Genomic DNA, 19,846 nt, shown 5'->3' on the forward strand with positions numbered 1-19,846 from the left:
TTGTGAAGCTTTGAGGATTTTGGAAAGTGTTTATCGATTATTTGAAGGAATTTCTGCGCAACATTAGTTTTAACGTTTTTACTGAAAGGTGGGTTAAACCAGATTATGTTCCGCTTACGTTGTGAATTGTGACGGTGTTGGCTTGGGTTGTGTTGGTCGGAGTAGGTGAGCCTGATATTATAATTACAACGTTTGAGTGATTCTTCGTAAACCGGTAGACTCTCTTTAAAAGATTTTTCGTTGGAGGATAGTGAGGATAGACGTTTGTTGATTGACTTCGGTATTTGCTTGATGATGCTAGGTGGATGGTTAGATCTAGCGTCAACATACAGTGGCTCGTTGTTTGGCTTACGGAAAGGTTGGTGATTTCCTTCGATAAGGTTGAGTGTGACGTCAAGAAAGTTTACCAGGTAGTAGTTGATTTCCGCAGTGATTTTAAGGCCATAGTCATCAAAGATTTTGTGGAGATTTTTCCTTGCATGGTCAGCCTGACGACCTCCCGTTCCCTCAAGGATGAGCAATCCGTCATCTCTGTACAACCCAACGTTGTCTATCCCAAAGCTTTCGGCTAGACTTGTTCAGCAAGAACAAACCGACCAGTTCACAAACCTCGGCACCGTCGTAACTTCCCATCGCGACATCGAAAAGAGACTGGTTGTTCTTTTTTACCCACGTTTTATCGTTGCAGAAGAGAAGAGACTTGCGCGGATGTTTAATGATAGAGATGTGATAATCGGTGATTTCGATCAAAGATTTTCCCAAATTTTCCACATGACCTTTTTGAATTGTATCAGCGCAAGCACGTCAAAAACGTCATCACACAAACTTTAACTGCTGTAGAGTAATCATTCGCCTGATGATCGTTTCAGAAGAAACGTGAAACACAGAGTGTAGCGAACAATATAGCCCATTCAAAATTTTGTAATATTTCATTGATTTTATTTTAATCGCTCTATTAAATTTTGATATCGAGCACTCTTTCTTCTTGGATACTTCACTTAATTGTAGTGTCTATTATATATATTATATTATTATATTTATTATATATTATATTTATATATATATTATTACATATATTATATTATATATATTATTATATTATATATTTATATATTATATATATTATATATATTATATTATTTATTATTATATTATTATATATATTATTATTTATATATTTATATATTATTTATATATTATATATATTATATATATTATATATTATTATATTATTTAATTATATATTTATTATATTATATATTATATTATTATATTATATATTTATATATATATATTATTATATTATATTATATATATTATTATATATTATATATATTTATATATATTATTATATTATATATATTATATATTTATTATATATATTTATATTTATTATTATATTATTATATTTATATTATATATATTTATATATTATATATATTATATATTATATATATTATTATATTATATATATATTTATATATTTATATTTATTTATATTATTATTTATATTATTATATATATTATATATTATATATATTATATATTTATATTATTATATTATATATATATATATTATTAATATTATATATATTATATATATTATATTATTATATATATTATATATATTATATATATTATATTATTATATATATGTATTATATATACCGGGTGTCTCATAAAAAAGTATCGGTGTTTGATTTGTTATACCTTTAAAACTGAATAAGGAGTTTCAATCGAATAGACTTCACTGAATTCAGAAAGGCCTAAATAAAATTTTGATATATGATTTGAATATATTTGAGCAATATTGAATGAAATAATACAGTTTCATTTCGAAGGAGCAATTTTGAAAATGCTTAAAATTACATTAAATCAGCCGATCAAATTAGCATTTAATTAAATTGCTGTTCTTGTCAACACAACACATAATAAAAAATATTAACACATTCGATAGTTTATACATCTGAAAAAGCATGTCCTTGAACACCTATACAACGTCGTGCTCTATTAACCACGCCAGAAAAAGCGTTTTGTACCATTTGTGCATCTAAACTTTGGCACGCTAAGATAACTGCCTGGCGGAGCTGTCTCAAATTCCTAGGCTGCTGCTCATGCGGGACGTTCCAGATTTGTTGCTTCAAATATCCCCAAAGAAAAAAGTCGTAAATTGCCAGATCAGGAGATCGAGGAGGCCAGGGCCAATCGGCGCGTTTTCCCATAACCTTGCCTAGAAACTGTCCGCGAAGATATCGCATCGTCGCATTGCTGGTGTGGCAAGGGGCACTGTCTTGCTGCCACCACATTACACGATGGTCAATATTGTGTTCACAAAAATCTCTCTGAATTACATGATAGCGAATAATTCGTAAATACTCTCTGCTGTCGAGATTCCCTTCCACAAAATGTGGGCCAAGAATAGTACTAGCTCTTGTTAAACCTGCCCAAACCATCACTTGTTCGGCACCTTGAACGAATTCAACGTAATGTTCGCGAGGGTGACCGTTACCATATTGCGCGTATCTGACAACATTGCGAGAGTTTACTTCAGAGTTAAGGGTGAAAACCGCTTCATCAGAAACTATTAAATTGATCAAGAAAACCAGGATTTTTGTCAACTGTGCCAACAAATCGATTGCAAAATGCAAGCCGTTGTGCTGGGTCGCCTTCTTTTAATGCCTGTCTGCGTATTAAAACATACGGATGAAATTTCAGGTCGATTTTCACAATGCGATTGAACGTGCATCGACTTAATCCCAGACCATTTCTTCTGGTGGAACGTTGTCCATTTTCTAGCAGAGATTGTCGGACTAGGTCAATGTTTTCCATCGTTCTTCCAGTTCTCGTCCTTCCACTCCATCCTTTATTGAGGTTAAGACATGTGTCTTCTGTCAAAAATTTGTTGTACGTTCTTTTAATTGCTGCTCTAGTCGGAGCACGATCACCTGGCCAACGTCCTAGCCATCGCCTTCTTACCTCTTCGGCATTATTTACCCTTGCATACTCAATACGAGCCCAAACTCTTTGATCTTTTGTTAGCTGAAGCATATTCAACTTGGTATAAAATAACGATATCCTAATTCGCTTGCATGCCTGAGGTCCCATGAGGCAAATCAAAGCGTTTGGCGAACTTTGGACAAGAAATGTTGGCATTTTTCATTTCCCACAAGGAACAAAGGTCAAAGTATTTTATGTAAACCATAAAATAATACAAGATTGAAGCTAACTTCTTTAAAAACTTCAGAACTCGCGAAAAAAATAGAAAATGTCTTCAAATAAATTTATTAAGTTGTCTTAATTGATTTTTCGCCAGTTTTAAAACTGAAGTTTGGCTTGAAACATTTATATCTCACTGAATATAAGGTGAAAGATCTAGCACTGTATACCAAAATTGAAGTTAGCATTTTCTTAATACTATAAAACTTATTTGAAAGCCATACCTGGTATAGTTTTTACATCATATTAAATCAAACACCGGTACTTTTTTTGAGACACCCGGTATTATATATATTATACATATTATATACATTACTGCAAAGTGATATGTTAAATTTTCGTTGCAAGGTACAATCCTTTGGACCCATTTTCCTCCTTATCATTCGTAATCATGTAGCCACAAAACACAAAGAAAGATGGAAGTAAGTCGACGATACCAGTCTCTCCGAAACAATTGGGGAATGTGCTCACAGCAATATGCTGTCTATTATCGATGAAATTGACGATTGGTGCACAGAAAATGATATGGTCCTAAATCACTCCAAGTGCAAAGACCGAATTATCTGATTTGCTAAAGACACGCCGAATTTCCAGCGTTTGTTCATTAAGGTTCAACGTGCACCTCTTTATTTTTCGTGCTATATTAAATAATCTAAAGTCTCAAAGAAACTTTTCTCTAAATCCCTAAAGCTTAAAATAAGTATAATCTACGTAATAATAAATATCTTGATTTAATTTTGTAGAACTAGTCGGTTTCCTAATTTGTTTATGCTGTCCAGTATCGTAGTCCATGTCGTAGTCTCTATCATGTTAATTTTTAATATATAATGTTGTGTAATAGTTTTGAATGTATATCAGGTTAGTAAGAAAATTCTGCATGTACAATTCAACATCCTACGTAGCTGCCATTCAGATTTGTTTTAATAAAACTCCAAACTCCATAATGTTTAATGCTTACAGCTTACTGTATAGGGTTTTTCATGTTTTTGGGACAGGACTTTCAAGTTACGACCGTTTTCTAAAATCTTTTGAACGAACATTTGAAGCGTCTACCGTTTACGCGAACTAACCAACGACAACGGTTAGTAAATAGTAACAAACTAACGAAGTTAATCGACAGCATTAACGTGTGTTTTCCCGTGGAAGATCACAAACACAAAATAGAAAATATTTTTAGAGAATGTAATATTGTTTGTAATATATAAAAAAGTAATATTGTAATTTAGGTTGCATATATGGATTTATGTTCTACGCTTTACTAAGATTTATCTTACTTTGCCTAGAACAATTAAGTTCCTTTTGTTCCTAAACTTAGTAAACTACACTGCAACAAATCCATGAGTGCAAGTTGTTTTAATAAAAATGCTAATGGTAAACAATACACTTCTTATTAACTTCATCTATCAAATTATAATGATTGACCGTTGTCCGTTGTGGTTCCCGTCACTGCACGAACGGTATTCCAAAAAGAGCTTCTAAAGCATCGACCAGCAATTTGAGCCGCTGAAAATCCAAAGAATGAAACGTCCAAAGCCCGCCGTTTTTGGTCAACATACAAGTGAGGAAATCAATGAAAGGATTGTTGCCATGGCGTTTACGGATTTCATCAACATGCCTACCAGGCATGATGTTTGTCAAATCTTAAAAAGTAAAGTAATCACATGAATATGCATGCAATACTCTATCAACCTAAAAATCGTCTTTTGTTTATGTTTTGATCTAATGAGGGTAACAGGGCGGTATTCAAAAGAAAAAATCTTTGACCAACTATTACAACACATAATAATGAACGCCACAAAGAAGACATAATTGAGGCCTCAAAGAAGGGTGTCTTTGTGGACGAAAGAGCAACATCTTGGGAGCTATACAGTGTGCGGTGCGGGGTGGCACCCGGCCCTCGACTATGTCGTTCCTTTTGACACTGCGGCTGTATTTCAATGAACTGAAATCCAACCTCTATTTAATTCGATAATTTTCAAGATACTAATAATTTTTCTCATTCAGATCAAAAGTTTATATTGGCCCAAAAGGTTGGTATTCGTAATCTGGGGCTTACCTTTGATAAAAAATTTTCGTACTGTAAACAATCCTAAGGATTTATATTCAAAATTAAACACTGTTTCTTCGGAATCTAACTGGAGAGTGCCTTTCACCCATTTTGAGAAACCTAGATGCAAAACAAATAAATTAACGATTTAAGATGTGTCGCATGTGCGAAGTCACGCTGTAAAAGTGACCAAACAAAAGGCTCCTTAAAAATGGTTTCAAAATGGGGCTTTAAAATAGCCGTACAATATTTGACCCCTATAATTAAGAATAGGATTCCCCAGCTCGATTGCCGATGCTTTCGCAGCTATATTTCTTCAGAAGCACGTTACCCAATAAAAATATTTTGCTTAATATTCTTGTATGTTTGCATGGCCGGTGACAGTCGTTAAGTAATTTAGCTTGTAGGTACACTACGTAAGTATTTAATACTGCAAAGCTTTCGGACCGTTAATTGCAGGTAATTAATTTCAGGTAATTGCACTGATGAAGGCCCGGCCGGTTCAACGGACCGAAAGCTTTGCAGTGTTAAATACTCACGTGTTGCACCAAGCTAAATTACTTAATATTTTGCTTACTTGAAAGCATCCAGATAACAATTCCTTGCTTTAGAAATTCCACCAATTTCTCTTCACGCCTTGTTCTTACAGCCTGGAAATTGTGGTGTAGAGATTTGGAAAGGTAGCTCATTGCTGCTGTTGTCATTATCATGGATCCACACGTTTCTCCACTAGCTCCATCTCGTACTTTTAGATGACTTCCAGGGGCGTAAAGGAAATCCATTCTCTCAACTAACGTTTTCCATATCTCTGGCTTGCTAAGAGAGAATGACTTAGTTTCGTCACAGCAAACGAATGTCAATACCCCGTCATAGGATACCTTTAAAAAGAGAAATTCTAATTCATCGGTCCCTTAGGTACACACTATTGAGTATTTAATAATTATTGCCAAAAGACAAGAAAATCGGTCGTTACAATGTAAATGTCAAGCAATTCTTCCTTGTTGATAAAATACCATGATAAACTGAATGTTATATACCTTAGAAGGCTGCCAATCTAAATGAGCTTCAGCAGCAGATCTGACTTCGTACTTAGTTGTCTCAATTCTTTCTTTCAAACGAAGCACAATATTCTTTTCAGCAGCTTCATCCTCCAAAACATCAATAACCTTTTCCTGATGTTGCAATTCCTCGTAATAATCATTGACGTCATGTTTACTCTTACCCATTTCGACGAAAGCAATTTTTTCGAGCAGTCGTCTTGTCTGAGAAGGAATTTATACAATGTAACATGTATCAGCATTTTCTGTTCGCCCAACCGTGCATAATTATTTACGACAAAGAAAAAACAAAAAACCAAAGCAGTGATCTGTTCATGTTTTGGGACAAAGGTAAAGCATTGGTTTATCAAAATTTCTTTTAGTGTTCAAATTCATTCATCCTGAGTAAACAGTTTGAATTCTCATTAAACAACATACTTAATCATTATCGAAATAACGAAACCAATCGAAAAATATATTTAGGGCTTGGATTCTCGAAGTTACAAAGAACCACTATGAAACTCAATTTTTAAAAAGAGAAACCAATCCGTCACCGGGTTGAACATCAAAAAAAGCCACCCAAAATGAGCATAATTGGAAAAATTTTGTGTTTCCAAAATATTGAAAAATTGTATATTAATTAACAAAGCTTCCCATTTTAACAATTTTAGGATGGTTTTGTTAAATATTTTACTTAAAATTTTTCTAGTTTCAAAATTAATTCAAAGCAAAAGTTCAACGGATGTTTCTCAAACACAGGATCCACTTTGCCAAACATAGAAACTAATTGAAAAACAAGAATAAAAATAACTATATAACTATTTTCCCCGTTGAGTAATATAGGAAAATTTATATTTTTCTTTACCACATATTTTTCCGTTGACTTTAAGGTTAACTCGGTGGTCTTTCGCATCAATTCTTTACCGTTTGTTAGGGCTTTAGGGTGCCATGCGAACGTATCCACCATGAACACCATTGCAACAGTTTCACCATTTCTTTTCAGCTCACTCGCCATTTCGTAAGCCAACAGACCGCCGAACGAGTAGCCAGCTGAAAATGCGTTTCAAAAATCGTGGGCATGAGCGAGCATCCAGCTACAATAACTGACGTAACTGATGTAACTAAAAGACCCCTCTTGAATGACACGATACGGTAAAATTTATTATTTTTAATTTCTAGTTGGTAACAATATAGTTTTCATATAATTTGTTCTTACCAAGATAAAATGGACCTTCAGGCTGGATTTTTTTTATTAAATCTACATATCTACGAGCGAGTGTCAGCACCGTTCCATATTCACTCCTCTCAAATGACGTATCGTCCACTCCAATACCATATAATGCAACATGTGCCTGAAAAAAATAATAACTGATGAACGAATGCCATCACTCTATACCAGATGCAAGCATTAAATAATTTAATTTGTGAAATGATGGAGAATCACTTCATATGTACATATAATAATTGCGTATATCCCCTGAACTTGCATTTTAGATAGATAGGATAGATTTAGACACTGCCTTAATTCATGTAATACAGCGTAACTTACTGCGGTAAAGTGTTTTTAAACCACGTATAATTTTTTATTTACCTATAATTTTTTATTTCTATCAATCAGGGCATAAAAATGCCTCGAGATTTGCAGTTTTATATGGTTTTTCGTCAAACCCAGCGTAAGGTCGTAATTGATATTATTATTGATTGATAACTTTATGCATCTTAATTGATACAAGTTTGGTTCTACCTAGATTCTGATTGGGTAAGAGCCTACAGACAATTTTCACTGACTTGTCACTTACAACGACATTAAACAATTATTAGCTTCGCTTCGGCAGATAGCATTGGCCTTGGTCCAAATATTTCTTGTTATTATACATTATAGTAGTAAAAGCAATTTGACTGGCTAATAGTTGACAGATAAATCGCGCAATCACGCAAAATTCAGTTATCTGCTAGCAGATAACTGAGTTATCTGCTAGTGAGCCTGCGGTAGTTAACAAGCGGTTTCATTTGAATTCATTCGTTAATACTATGTTTATTATTCTTCAAATTTATAATAAAACAATTATTGAATTCGTTTTTGTGATATGCAGAGTTATCAAGGTCTCGGTAAGCGATAACGCTTACCCCGACCTTGATAACTCTGCATATCACAAAAACCTCATCCAATAATTGTTCAATATCATGCTCAGCGTCATGCAATAACTGTTAATAGTTTGTTTTTTTATCCATATATAATTTATGAATCTGATATAATAAGAATCTGATTTTTTACCCTGCAACCGGACCAAGTTGCTTGAAATCGTTACCTGTTTTTGGAAACCTTGCGCGAATGACGCTAGTCCAAGCGCCGACTTTTCGCTGGAGTGTGTCATAAATACTTTAACAAATACGTTATCTGGAGTATAAATTGGAATAACTTTCTCTGGATTTGAAGGAATATTTATGTTCTGCAGCTCAAGCCCATTGTTAATTCTTCCAATCTTAACTGTGTCATTGTAGTTAATTTCAGGTGAAATATTTTTTTATCTTCTTCATCGTTACTTGACAAACTTGGTTTCCTTTGCTTTACTTCTTCCGAGGATTCATTGTCCGCACTCGTCGATTCTACGTTTTCTATTTGTTCCAGAATATCATTAACGATTCTTAGACCATTCACATTTGGTTGGATAAAGTAATAAGCCTATATGTTGAGGAAAAACACCCGAATTAGCATTTCATCCATGCATAATTTTATTGGCGCTTAATTTAAATAAAACTTACATAGAGTGAAGGATGATATTATAAATATATTAGAGATAGCGTATTAATTTCATAAATGTGGTTAAATTATGCAAAATCGAGAGAAAATTGCTCGCTTTTGAGACAATTAGAACATTATCCCAACTTATATTTCGCTAAATGCTCGTGAAACGCTCTCGTTTAATAATTGTTAAGTGTCTACTCTTAATAGTGCGTGAATTTCTTTAAGAAATTAGTCGAAAAAGAAGGATAGGTGTTATGAGCTCGTATTGGAAGGAAAAAGATCGTGATTCTTACACACGAGTGCAATTTTCCGTCGTATAACTGATTAGTGCATCGTTTCATTAATAAGTAATAGCAAATTTGGTTTCTCCTACAATTATAGCTACACGAGTAAAAAAAAGCACTTTTGAGTATCTTATAACATTTTTGCTGGCTCATTGATCTCTTTTTTCATCAAGAGACTTACCTCAAATTTAGCCCCAATGTTGTTTTCAATTCGATGTTTCATATTTGTTGCAGCAATTGAATCGATTCCAAACTTGTACAGACCGATGTTTAAGTCCACTTCAGAGGCCTCACTACCTGACCACGAACTGAGCAAACGCCTAATGAAATCTTGAACTTTTTGAATTCTCAAATCCAACGGTAGTAGTGCTAGGCTCTCCAATGTCATTAAATTGTCCAAGACTACCAGCGTTTCTTCTCGTTTCCATTGGAACCTCAGAGAATTATGAGTTCTAAGATAAACTTGCCAATTCACAGGAGATATGCAAACTTGAGCTTCGTTAAAATTTTTAAGAATGATGCGTTCCATAAACTCAGTTGCTGAAAAAATATAGACCTGAAAAATCATTGCCAAGTGGGTGAATAATTATGTATACTTATAACCAATACAATGTTGCGACAATATTTTTGTACCAAAAAATTTGCCACCGATTCAATTCTTTCTTATTGAGTAATTTCATAATGTGCCTAGCTTAATGGATTATTTTCTTGATTTGAAGTAGCTAGGAGTTCTGCAGGAATGTGTTTCAAGTTGTTATTCTGAATATACCTTGCGTATAGTGAAGAGCAAAAAATCCGTAGGTTTCCAGGACTGATGTGATATCTGCATTTCTTTCCAGTACTCCAGCACCACTGATCGGTCCCCAGTTAATAGACAAAGCAGGCAGGCCAAGCTTGTTTCGACGATATTCACATAGTTGGTCTAAAAATGTGTTAGCTGCAGCGTAAGATGCTTGCCCAACATTACCAAGAACTCCAGATATTGAGGAAAACATAATGAAGAAATCTAGATCCATCGAAAGACTGAGTTGGTGAAGGATAACACTTCCTATTAGAAAAATAAAAGATAGCTATATTAAGATATTTTTTAATTAAAAATGGTAATAGTACATGGTTTTCACAATTATTATACGAATTATAATAATATTATTACGGTATAAATGGGAATAGCAATAGACCGAGAATTGCCATATCATGCAAGCGAAATCGAATCGCGCATCGGGAAATTAACCAAAGGTGTGCACCACAACTCTCGGGAGACAAAACTGTCACTTAGAAAAATACGGTCACATACACATTTCAAATACAAGTATATTTTGCGCCAAAACACACTTGCGACGAAAAATAATAAAAAAACAAAAAAAAACAAGCGAATTTTCAACTCCGTCGTTCACGCCGGAGTAATTAACAAATGTATTACAAAGAGATTATTGTTCATTATTGATAATTAACAAAGGCATAGTTCATTATTTATGGGTAAAGGCTTTCTTTAAGCACGATTAGCAGAGATCGTGGTAATTAAAAATAAAATTGTCGATCTAGGGTACAATTCAATAGCGTGAAGGGCTATAATGAAAAGACTTACCTTTCACCTTTGTCCCTACAACATTTCTGCATGTCTTCAAATCGGCTTTCTTGAGAAACTGGTCGGCCAATACCATAGCGGTAAAAACGATTCCAGCTACATCAGGTAGACTTTCTAGTTCGCTTCTAATGGCATTCATTTCATCCCAAGATGTGACGTCTGCTTGACGTAGAAGGATACGAGATCCAGTTTTCTTCTCTAATTGTTGGACCTCCGCAATCTTTTCGTCACTTGGTGGTGACCGCGCTGTACACATGACTGTTTTTGCCCCATTTTCAACCATCCATCTTGCGATTTGGAATCCAAAACCTCGAACCCCCCAATGACAAGATAAGTTCGATCATTTTTTAAACCATTGATGTCAAGAGGTAGATTATAGAAATCAACCTGCCCAGGAACTGTCTCTGGCTTCACAGAAATTATGTTTAAACCAAAGTTCCCTTTTCGTTCAACTTCAGGTAGGCATCGGTTATTGGATTCATCGCCACGTTGCATAACATCGTATATGCTCGATGCTTTTTGAGCTATATCTAGAAGCTTGTTCCAAAGCCCTTTCGCTTTCAAGACTGAATAACACGAATCCAATAGCATGGAAAAATCTGCAGAACTCTTAGTTATGTCTTGTAAACTAGTCAAAATAAAGCGAACATCTTTCACGTAAACCCATGAGTTAAGCATCATAATTTCGGCCCCGTCGAGGGTACATGTAATAACACTTGCTCCTTGTTTAAGATGTTTCAGTATTTCACCTGTGACATAAGTACTGCTTCTGCTCAGAAGGCAAACAGCATCAAAATCCTTACAGCTATTATCCTTATGTTCAGCTTTCGCTACTTCGTTTTCACTTACAACCAATAACTCTCCAAATCGATCTTTACTTGACGGATTGTGAACAAGACACACAACATTTATACCTACAGACGCGGCAACGCAAGCAAAAATGTAGCATACTTCTTCACTTTGATGATAGACAAGAACTTTCTTATCACCTTCTATGCCACAAAGAAGATTTGTGAGAATGTAGTAAGACATTGCCATGGGAAATCCAATGGACACAGCTTGTTGAGTGGTGAAAATGGCTTTTATCTCCGTGAAGCAGGTTTCCTCTGCGGCAACGTAACTTCCAAGATTATCAATTTTACAGATGCCCAACACAAAGGGATCATTGTTTGCCTCCAGTCCATTGCACATTTTCCCAGCAATTGAAATAAGATCGTTCGGTTTCAGATCTTTCCAATGCTTATGAAGAATAGGACAGGCATAGTAGACTTCAATTTCTCCAATCCGTTCTTTTGACCCTTTCTGTAGAAACCACTGACCTGACCAACTCGCCATCTTTACAGGCTTTAGTGCTCCATCTTCCCCTAAAGGTGATTCCCTTTTCGTACATTTGGACTCGTCAGGATCAAACTTTTGAATACGATTGACATACCGTTCACCATTTCTATATACAATCTCTTCTTCTAGCAATGTTTTTTCAATGTCTTGTGCAATTGCATGGAAATCTTCATCGCTAGGATTGGCCGGCAAATCAATCACAGAGGCAGTGGGGACAGTGATTTCTTCTGAGAAGGTTCTTCTAAATCCAAATACAGATCCAGACCATGGAAAAGTATCATCAGAACTTCGTTCTAGTTGAGGAATTGAAATCACTCCTGAAGTGATGAACACAAGCTGAATCTGTTTGAGAAACTCTTCTCTCTTTAAAATTTCTTGAGAAATCAAAAGACAGCTCTCAAACGCAGAGCTATGAGCAGCATCAAAGTTGCGCGTATCGATATTGAATTTGCTTGCATCCACAGGCCAGAAATTGATCACCATTAGCTTTTGATTAGCTTCTATTTTCCCCAATACTTTATCTAGCGATCGGGAAAATGCATCACGAGATTCATCTGAGGTATCTTGTTTGTCAACAAAATGAACACTTCCGCTTTGCAGGACATGCTGTGCAAATCGTTCAGCAAATTTACTTTGGTCTCTCAGAATCAGCCAAACGTAATGCTCACGAACTTTTGAAGAGCCAGACGCCAACTGCTGCCAACCAAATGTGAACACTGCGTTATCAAATTTCACTTCCTCTCGATCTGACAGTATTTCTTCTATAGTAAACTGGTCAATAATCATCAAAGCACGGCCACACTGATCCAAAAGGAAAATGTTAAACGCCTCTCCTTTTTCTGATTCTACGATCTTTGCGTGAGCATAAAACTGCTGCGTGCACGTCGTCTGTTTCAAAATGTTGATGCGTTTAATCTCCTTTGGCACAGCTTTAACGACAGATTTGATGTCCAACAGAATGGTTGTCTGTAAACATGCATCAATCACCGAAGGATGCAAGACATATTCTTCTGTATTAGCGATTTCTTCAGTCGGACATATGAGAGAAAGGGCTTCATTGCCACTGGACCACGCCCTGACTATCAAGTCAAACTGAGGACCGAATGCGAAACCCGCAGTTTCACGAGCTTTAAGAAAATCTGCCCTTGACCATTCTTCCATTGAAGATTTAAGAATTTCAATATCGTACGGATTTCCTTTCTGGGAGACTTCTAAAATGAAAAAGCTTTGAATAAGCGTTAAATGAAGATAAGCACTGCGCTTTCTACCTGGACACGACGCCTTGTAGCAATTATGGCGTCGTTTAGGTGCAACCCAGAAGTTATAATAATATAGCTGTCATTATTTAGTATTTTTAATGATATGGCTATCAGCCATATACGACGAGATCGAGCGAGTAGTTTTTTATATATACTACATAATATATAGCTACCATAAATACCATTTTATAAGCGAAATAGACATTGCATGAAAACATAACTATAGATGGGCAATTGATGAAACTATGCACACCATTTACAAAGCCTTAATTAAACCATATTTTGATTATTGTTCCCCTCTTTGGGACAACTGTGGGCTGTTACTAAAAAAAAGTGGGAAAGTGGATGCAAAAATCTCAAAACTAAATATAAGTCTAGCAAAGCAGTTCTCGTACATAATATTCTAAAAACGGTACTGCCCCATGCCTTCGCAAATCCTTTTCTGAGCGAAGTGTAAATGAAAATGGTTATAAACTGAGAAATTACAATACTGATTTCTTAATTCTGAGACCTAAGAAAGAGTTTCTCCAAATAAATTTTAAATATATAGGAGCTGTATTATGGAACTGTCTTTAGCATGAAGCTAAGTCTGCTCAATCAATTCGCTATTTCAAGAGGCTCATAAACTCAGTGAAGCAGGCCGATCTATATTTATTGTGTCAACACTTATTTGTATATATTATAGCTCATAATTCTATTTGTATATGTCATAGCTCATAGTGTAATTAAGTAGACGCCCCCGTGGAAATCAGTGGTAACTGACGGGACTAGTGTCTGTAAATAACATTTAATAATAATAAAATTGATTTCATTTCAGTCAATCTTTCGCTGAATGATTTCACTAAATGATTTTCACTAAATATATATTACATTAAAACATCCGGCTTCGCATCGCGATTTAAATATTATAAAATGCTCCCTCTCGTGTTTTAAATAGTTACCTATACATCACTATCACGCTTTGAGGTTATGATCACTATCACGCAAGATTAATATCACTGCATGCATACTGCATAAGTGTCTATACCATGGTTGCGATGTTTGAATAGATCAAAAGTTTAAGGTATTTTAAAAAACTGTCCAATCACATTTTGTTATGGAAAACTTTTGATGGATTTATTAGCATTTAAATATACCGGACATCATGTCAAATTGGGAATTGCAAATCAGTTTTCTTTTGTTGAATTAAGTTGCACAAAATTCCTTATTTGACGTAATGAAATTCCTTATTTGACGTCATTCCTTATTTGACACTAATAAATCCTAAATTTTTCAATAATAAAATGCATTGCAAAGTTTTTTTTTGAAACACTGTACATTAAACTTTGGTATAGGCATTATATTTATACAATTTAGCTAGTCTTATATCACTATCATTTGCGTACGCCGTTCAAAATATTTGCTAGAAATGTATTCGGTTTACCTTTCGATCTATATCCATCATCAATACCAATCTGAATGGAACCCTGAGAGACAGTTAATTCTCGCTCGTCGCTTTCCACTGCAGAGATCTGAAATGATTTATTTCCACCAAGGGATTTTTCAGGTAGAAGACGTGTTCTTATCTTGTGCGAGTCATTCTCGGATATGGACAGTAGACTATCGAAACTGATGTTTCGAACATCAGGCGCTGCCCGTGGAGACAAGTGCAAGGACATAGCAAATACAATCTCTATATAAACAGCGGCAGGTATCAAGGGGTTTGAAGATTGAGAAAATTTATGATCCTGGAGATACGAAACATCGTGCAAATTGATTTCAGATTCCCAAGCCAGCAAACCACTGAACGTTTCCGTCGGGACTACTTTACCAAGAAGGGGATGGAATTTGGTGGTTTTCTTATTTTCTTCATTAGTCTTGTGCTCATCGTAAAATGTAACACATTCTGGTGGATGCGATTCGCGGTACCAATACTTTGTTTCTTGCCAAGGATATGTTGGACGGGGGAAAAATGTTTTCGATCCCGAGCCTTGCACTTTGTTCCAAGATAAGGGAACACCATTTGCGAAGAGGCGAGCCACGCAGTTTTGAAGAAATGATAAGTGCTGGCTTTTCACTGATTGTTTTGGTAGAGTTTGAACCACAACGACGTCGTTTGAACGTAGAGAATCTGACGGATGATTGTGAGACCAAGTCTGACGAACATGGTATGAAAGCTGAGGTACTGCGTTTATTTCAATAAAGAACCGGTGACCATCCGAAAACATCTTTTTTAATACGGGCTCCAGTAAAACCGCTTGTCGGATGTTACGCCACCAATGGTCAAGTGATAAGAGATTACCGGGCAACTTAGTGCCGGTAACAGTTGAATAAAATGGCACATTGCTTGAAGTTTCACAAACTTTGAAATCCTTTGTGAGATTAAGGAATGCTTGCTTTATTTCATCCATTTCTCTACTATGGTATGCTCGAGTCGTAGTAAGTTTCTTCCAAAAAAGATTGCTTCTTTCACTGGACACATGGTTTTCCACCAGCTCCATTGACCTTTTGCTACCAGATAACACAACATTACCTGGGCTATTCACGGCGGCAACGTCGACCTCATTTGTCAGTTGAAGATCTTGCAGCATATGTCGAGCTTCCTTTTCTGTCATCCCAATGGCAGCCATACATCCTGTTGGTGAACATTTCTCGTGAAGTTGAGAGCGAAACAAAACCAACTGCAAAGCTTTATTCAAATTTAATGCTCCAGATGCCCAGGCTGCAGATATTTCTCCAAGACTATGACCAATAACCGCGGACGGTAAAACACCCCATGATTTTAGTAGCTCGGTTAAAGCAAAATGTATGGCAAACAGAGCCGTCTGTCCGATTGGTTTTCATGAATTCGCGACGTTTCTGCGGGTTTCTTGAGCTCAGAAATCAAGGACCAGGGGGCTTGGTATTGTTTAAGGAGTGCGTCAATTTTTTCAATGCTTTCCTTGAACTTTGACTCATGAACTAGCATTTCTCTTGCCATACCATACCACTGTGCACCTTGACCACCATAGAGGAATACGACTTCACGACGCGGCTTAGTGACGGCCCCTGTAGCCACCAATCTTCCCATCCGTTTTCCTGATCAGAGAACATATCTAATGCCTTAGCTGCATCTTGAAATGAATAAAGCTAACCGCCAAGCGATAAAGTTGCATTGTGTACCTTTCGTTGAGGGAATAACAAATATTATCTTTAAGAAGTTCGTCGTCATCAGGCTTTATCTTTAGCGATAAGGACACCTTTTTAGCCATTGCTCTCAATGCTTCTTTCGACGCTGCCGACAATGTTAGAACTCTGTTGGATGAATTTCTGCTTGGGATTATAGTTGGCTTTGTAGTTACTTCCCTAATGATTGCATGGGCATTTGCGCCGCCGAATCCATACGAAGATACCGCGGCGGTTCTCGGCTTATCATCCTCGGTTTTCCAAGTTTCATTGGAAACTTGAACCACCATTTTTCTTTCAGGCATCATGAGCTGTGGTTTAACTTGTTGAACATTAATAGTAGGAACAAATTGGCATGTTTTATCATCAGACATGTCTTGATTAGTCCAGCTAAACCTGCTGTTGACTCCGTATGGTTTACGTTTGATTTCACTGATCCTACACGAAGTAATCTTTTGCCACTATTGCCATAGACTGCTGATAGTGATCCCATTTCGACGACATCTCCAACGGCTGTACCGGTGCCATGTGCTTCCACGTATGTTATATCGTCCTTGGTCAGACCTGACTCTTGAAGAACTCTTAAAAAGAGCGGCTTGTGTTACCTGACTAGGTGCTGTCATTGGAATCGCTGTTTGGCCATCATTATTTGTTCCGCAAGCCAAGACCTCTGCATAGATATTATCTCTATCATCTAAGGCTGTTTGGGTAGGTTTTATTAAGATGCAGCTACACCTTCTCCTCGCCCATAGCCGTCACCTTTGATATCAAAACATTTGCAACGACCATCTTCGGCTAACAGCCCAGTTCTGCAGCATGCCGTGTGAAATTGGTTTCCAATGAGAATTATATTAGGGGCACAAACTATAGCTGCGTCACACTCGCCAGTTTGTAAGTGTTGAAATGCAATGTCCAAAGCAACCAAAGACGAGGAACAAGCAGTATCCAAAGCGATGCTAGGGCCAGTTAGGTTAGCGAAAAAGAAATGCGATTGGCTATAACTGACATAGAGCAGCCAGTTGACGAGAACTGATCAATCTTTCTAATATTCGAATGATCAAAAACCAGTGCACTATATTCCGTGCACATAGATCCAACATAAACGCCAGTTCGACATTGTTGTAAGTCCTCAAGGGGTATGCCAGCGTCTTCAATCGCTTCAAAGACAACTTGAAGAAGTATTCGCTGTTGGGGATCCATTGAACGGCTTTCGCTTGGAGATATTCCAAAAAATTGAGCATCAAATCCTGTAATATTTTCAAGAAATGCGCCGGTAAGGACGTAATGCTTCCCTGGTGTGTGCTTCCCTGGGTTAAACGAATCTGTGAACTCCCTTGCGTCTGGCCTGTTCATTGGATAAGAGCCAATACTACATCGCCCTTCCACCAACATATCCCAAAATGCATCTTTCGAGTTTGCACACCTGGAAAACGACAACTCATTCCGACAATGGCAATTGGATTGGACTGTTTGGTTTTTGCGTCTAATTCAGATAAACTCGGCTTGTATTTCTACTAGATTTGTATCTTTTCGTAATGTTGAACCACTTCATGATTGACAAGTCAAGGTTACTTTCACGAAGATTAAAGAGCTTTCCAAGTAGAGACAGGTACACAGGTAGTATCACCAAACCATGAAGTAAACCAAGAAAAACGATACCAACAAACATTTTGAAAAATGTCTGAAATACCATGGAGGAGGTAAATCCCGTTGGCATCATTCCAAGGAATGTGCTAAGCCCACCTAAAAACACTGCCGCCTACCTTGCTTAGAGCATCGATGACACGGAGTTCGGGAGTTGTTGCCCTGGAGAAACAAAGTGGAAAGCGACATGTGCGTTGTAATCTACAGAAAATCCCAAAGCCATAACAAGGTTGATCATAGAGATTGAGTTCAAAGAGACATTCCAGATGTACATCAGACCAAATAGTTCAAATATAAGAGCACCGAATCCCCATATAAGACAAAATATTACACAAAGTGATTAATAAACAACCACGATATCAAAATAATTGAAATTCCAGCAACAACCAAGTTCTGATGGTTTCATTAAGTACATGAGCATACTGTTCAAAGTATATAAAAGGCAAGGCAATAGCAAATGCACGAGCATCCGTGGACGGAGATCCTTTCGAATGCTCGCCATCATATTTCTTTGAAATTTGAGTCAGGATCACTTTTACAATATACTAGTATCCGTGAAGCCGTCAAATGAGTTTATCTTTCGAAAATTTTAGATCCTGGGCAAACCTTTGATACTCCGGGAGTGAAATAAACTCCTTCAAGTAGTGATGGAATATTCTCGTATCATCGATTTTGATGTTTCTATTCCGTGCCCACGACGTATATTGGGATACCACGATATCTTCTTGGAGAAAAATATTCGTTACTTTCAACTAGAGTTTCAACTTGGGAGTATATTTTCTGAATTTCAATACTCGAGTGATCAGTTTTTCTGGGAAAATTATGCTAACTTCGATATTAAGGTTAAAGTTTTCTTCATAAACATTTAGGAATTTTCGGAAATGTGAATCTTTCGTTGTTAACCACTTCCTGTTAAAACTTTCATCGAGGCCAAAGCGCCATAAATTCCAAAGCTAGGAGAAGTAGTGAACCTGAGAACACAAAGAACTTTTCCAACAGGAAGTAATTAGTTTTCCCCATGCTTTCATAACGTTGTCAAAGCCACTTCTCCGAATTCCAAAGCAACAATCAGTTGGAGGAGGACTCATTAGGCAAGGCAAGAAATCTCTGCGTCGAGCGTTGATTCTTTTAATATCGAACCACATGCAACCAACAAAAAATGTCAGCAACAGAATGAAAACAGATGAAATTGCAACAGCTGTGTAAGTGCAGAAAAGCCGAATCGAAGGGAAGATGGAACTACTGCTAACGGCAAATGCTACAAGATCAGTAAGGGTTGTCATGGTAATAGTTGGACCACTTCTAGCCATTGTCCCACTTAACATATGCATCGCAGGCAAATCTTGACGGATCATTTCATTAAGTTCGTGTAGAATAATAAAAACATCGTCTATGCCGATACTTACAACCAAGAACGGTAGAACACCAACCATGCTGATAAAGGGAACACCAACAATCATTAAGAAGCCAAGTGCACTCGTGACACCCAAGTAAATGGACAACAAGGCACCATATCCTAACAATTGATGACCAAAACGAGTATCAG

The 19,846-nt window shown here is 36.5% G+C and overlaps 2 protein-coding genes across 2 annotated transcripts; both read right to left on the bottom strand.

Moving 5' to 3' along the window:
• Positions 1-4,586: 4,586 nt before the first annotated feature.
• On the bottom strand, positions 4,587-8,770 carry LOC114544374. Its single transcript, XM_028563031.1, has 7 exons — positions 8,610-8,770; positions 7,517-7,652; positions 7,166-7,350; positions 6,301-6,525; positions 5,841-6,141; positions 5,273-5,383; positions 4,587-4,856 (listed from the first exon to the last, which is right to left on the bottom strand). Exons 1-7 carry the CDS (start codon positions 8,673-8,675, stop codon positions 4,660-4,662), a joined length of 1,221 nt encoding a protein of 406 aa, XP_028418832.1. The 5' UTR covers positions 8,676-8,770; the 3' UTR covers positions 4,587-4,659.
• An 880-nt stretch (positions 8,771-9,650) lies between these two features.
• On the bottom strand, positions 9,651-18,048 carry LOC114544372 (phthiocerol synthesis polyketide synthase type I PpsC-like). The gene is given in 12 exon segments (XM_028563030.1): positions 9,651-9,677; positions 9,737-9,870; positions 10,100-10,378; positions 10,916-11,224; positions 11,269-13,464; positions 14,936-16,316; positions 16,474-16,569; positions 16,626-16,967; positions 17,078-17,240; positions 17,242-17,380; positions 17,383-17,631; positions 17,634-18,048. Coding segments are annotated over 12 exon segments (5,730 nt in total).
• Between the last annotated feature and the right edge of the window lie 1,798 nt (positions 18,049-19,846).

This window comes from Dendronephthya gigantea, unplaced genomic scaffold, assembly GCF_004324835.1.
Source record: "Dendronephthya gigantea isolate DGI-Jeju-01 unplaced genomic scaffold, DenGig_1.0 000750R, whole genome shotgun sequence".
NCBI lineage: Eukaryota > Metazoa > Cnidaria > Anthozoa > Malacalcyonacea > Nephtheidae > Dendronephthya > Dendronephthya gigantea.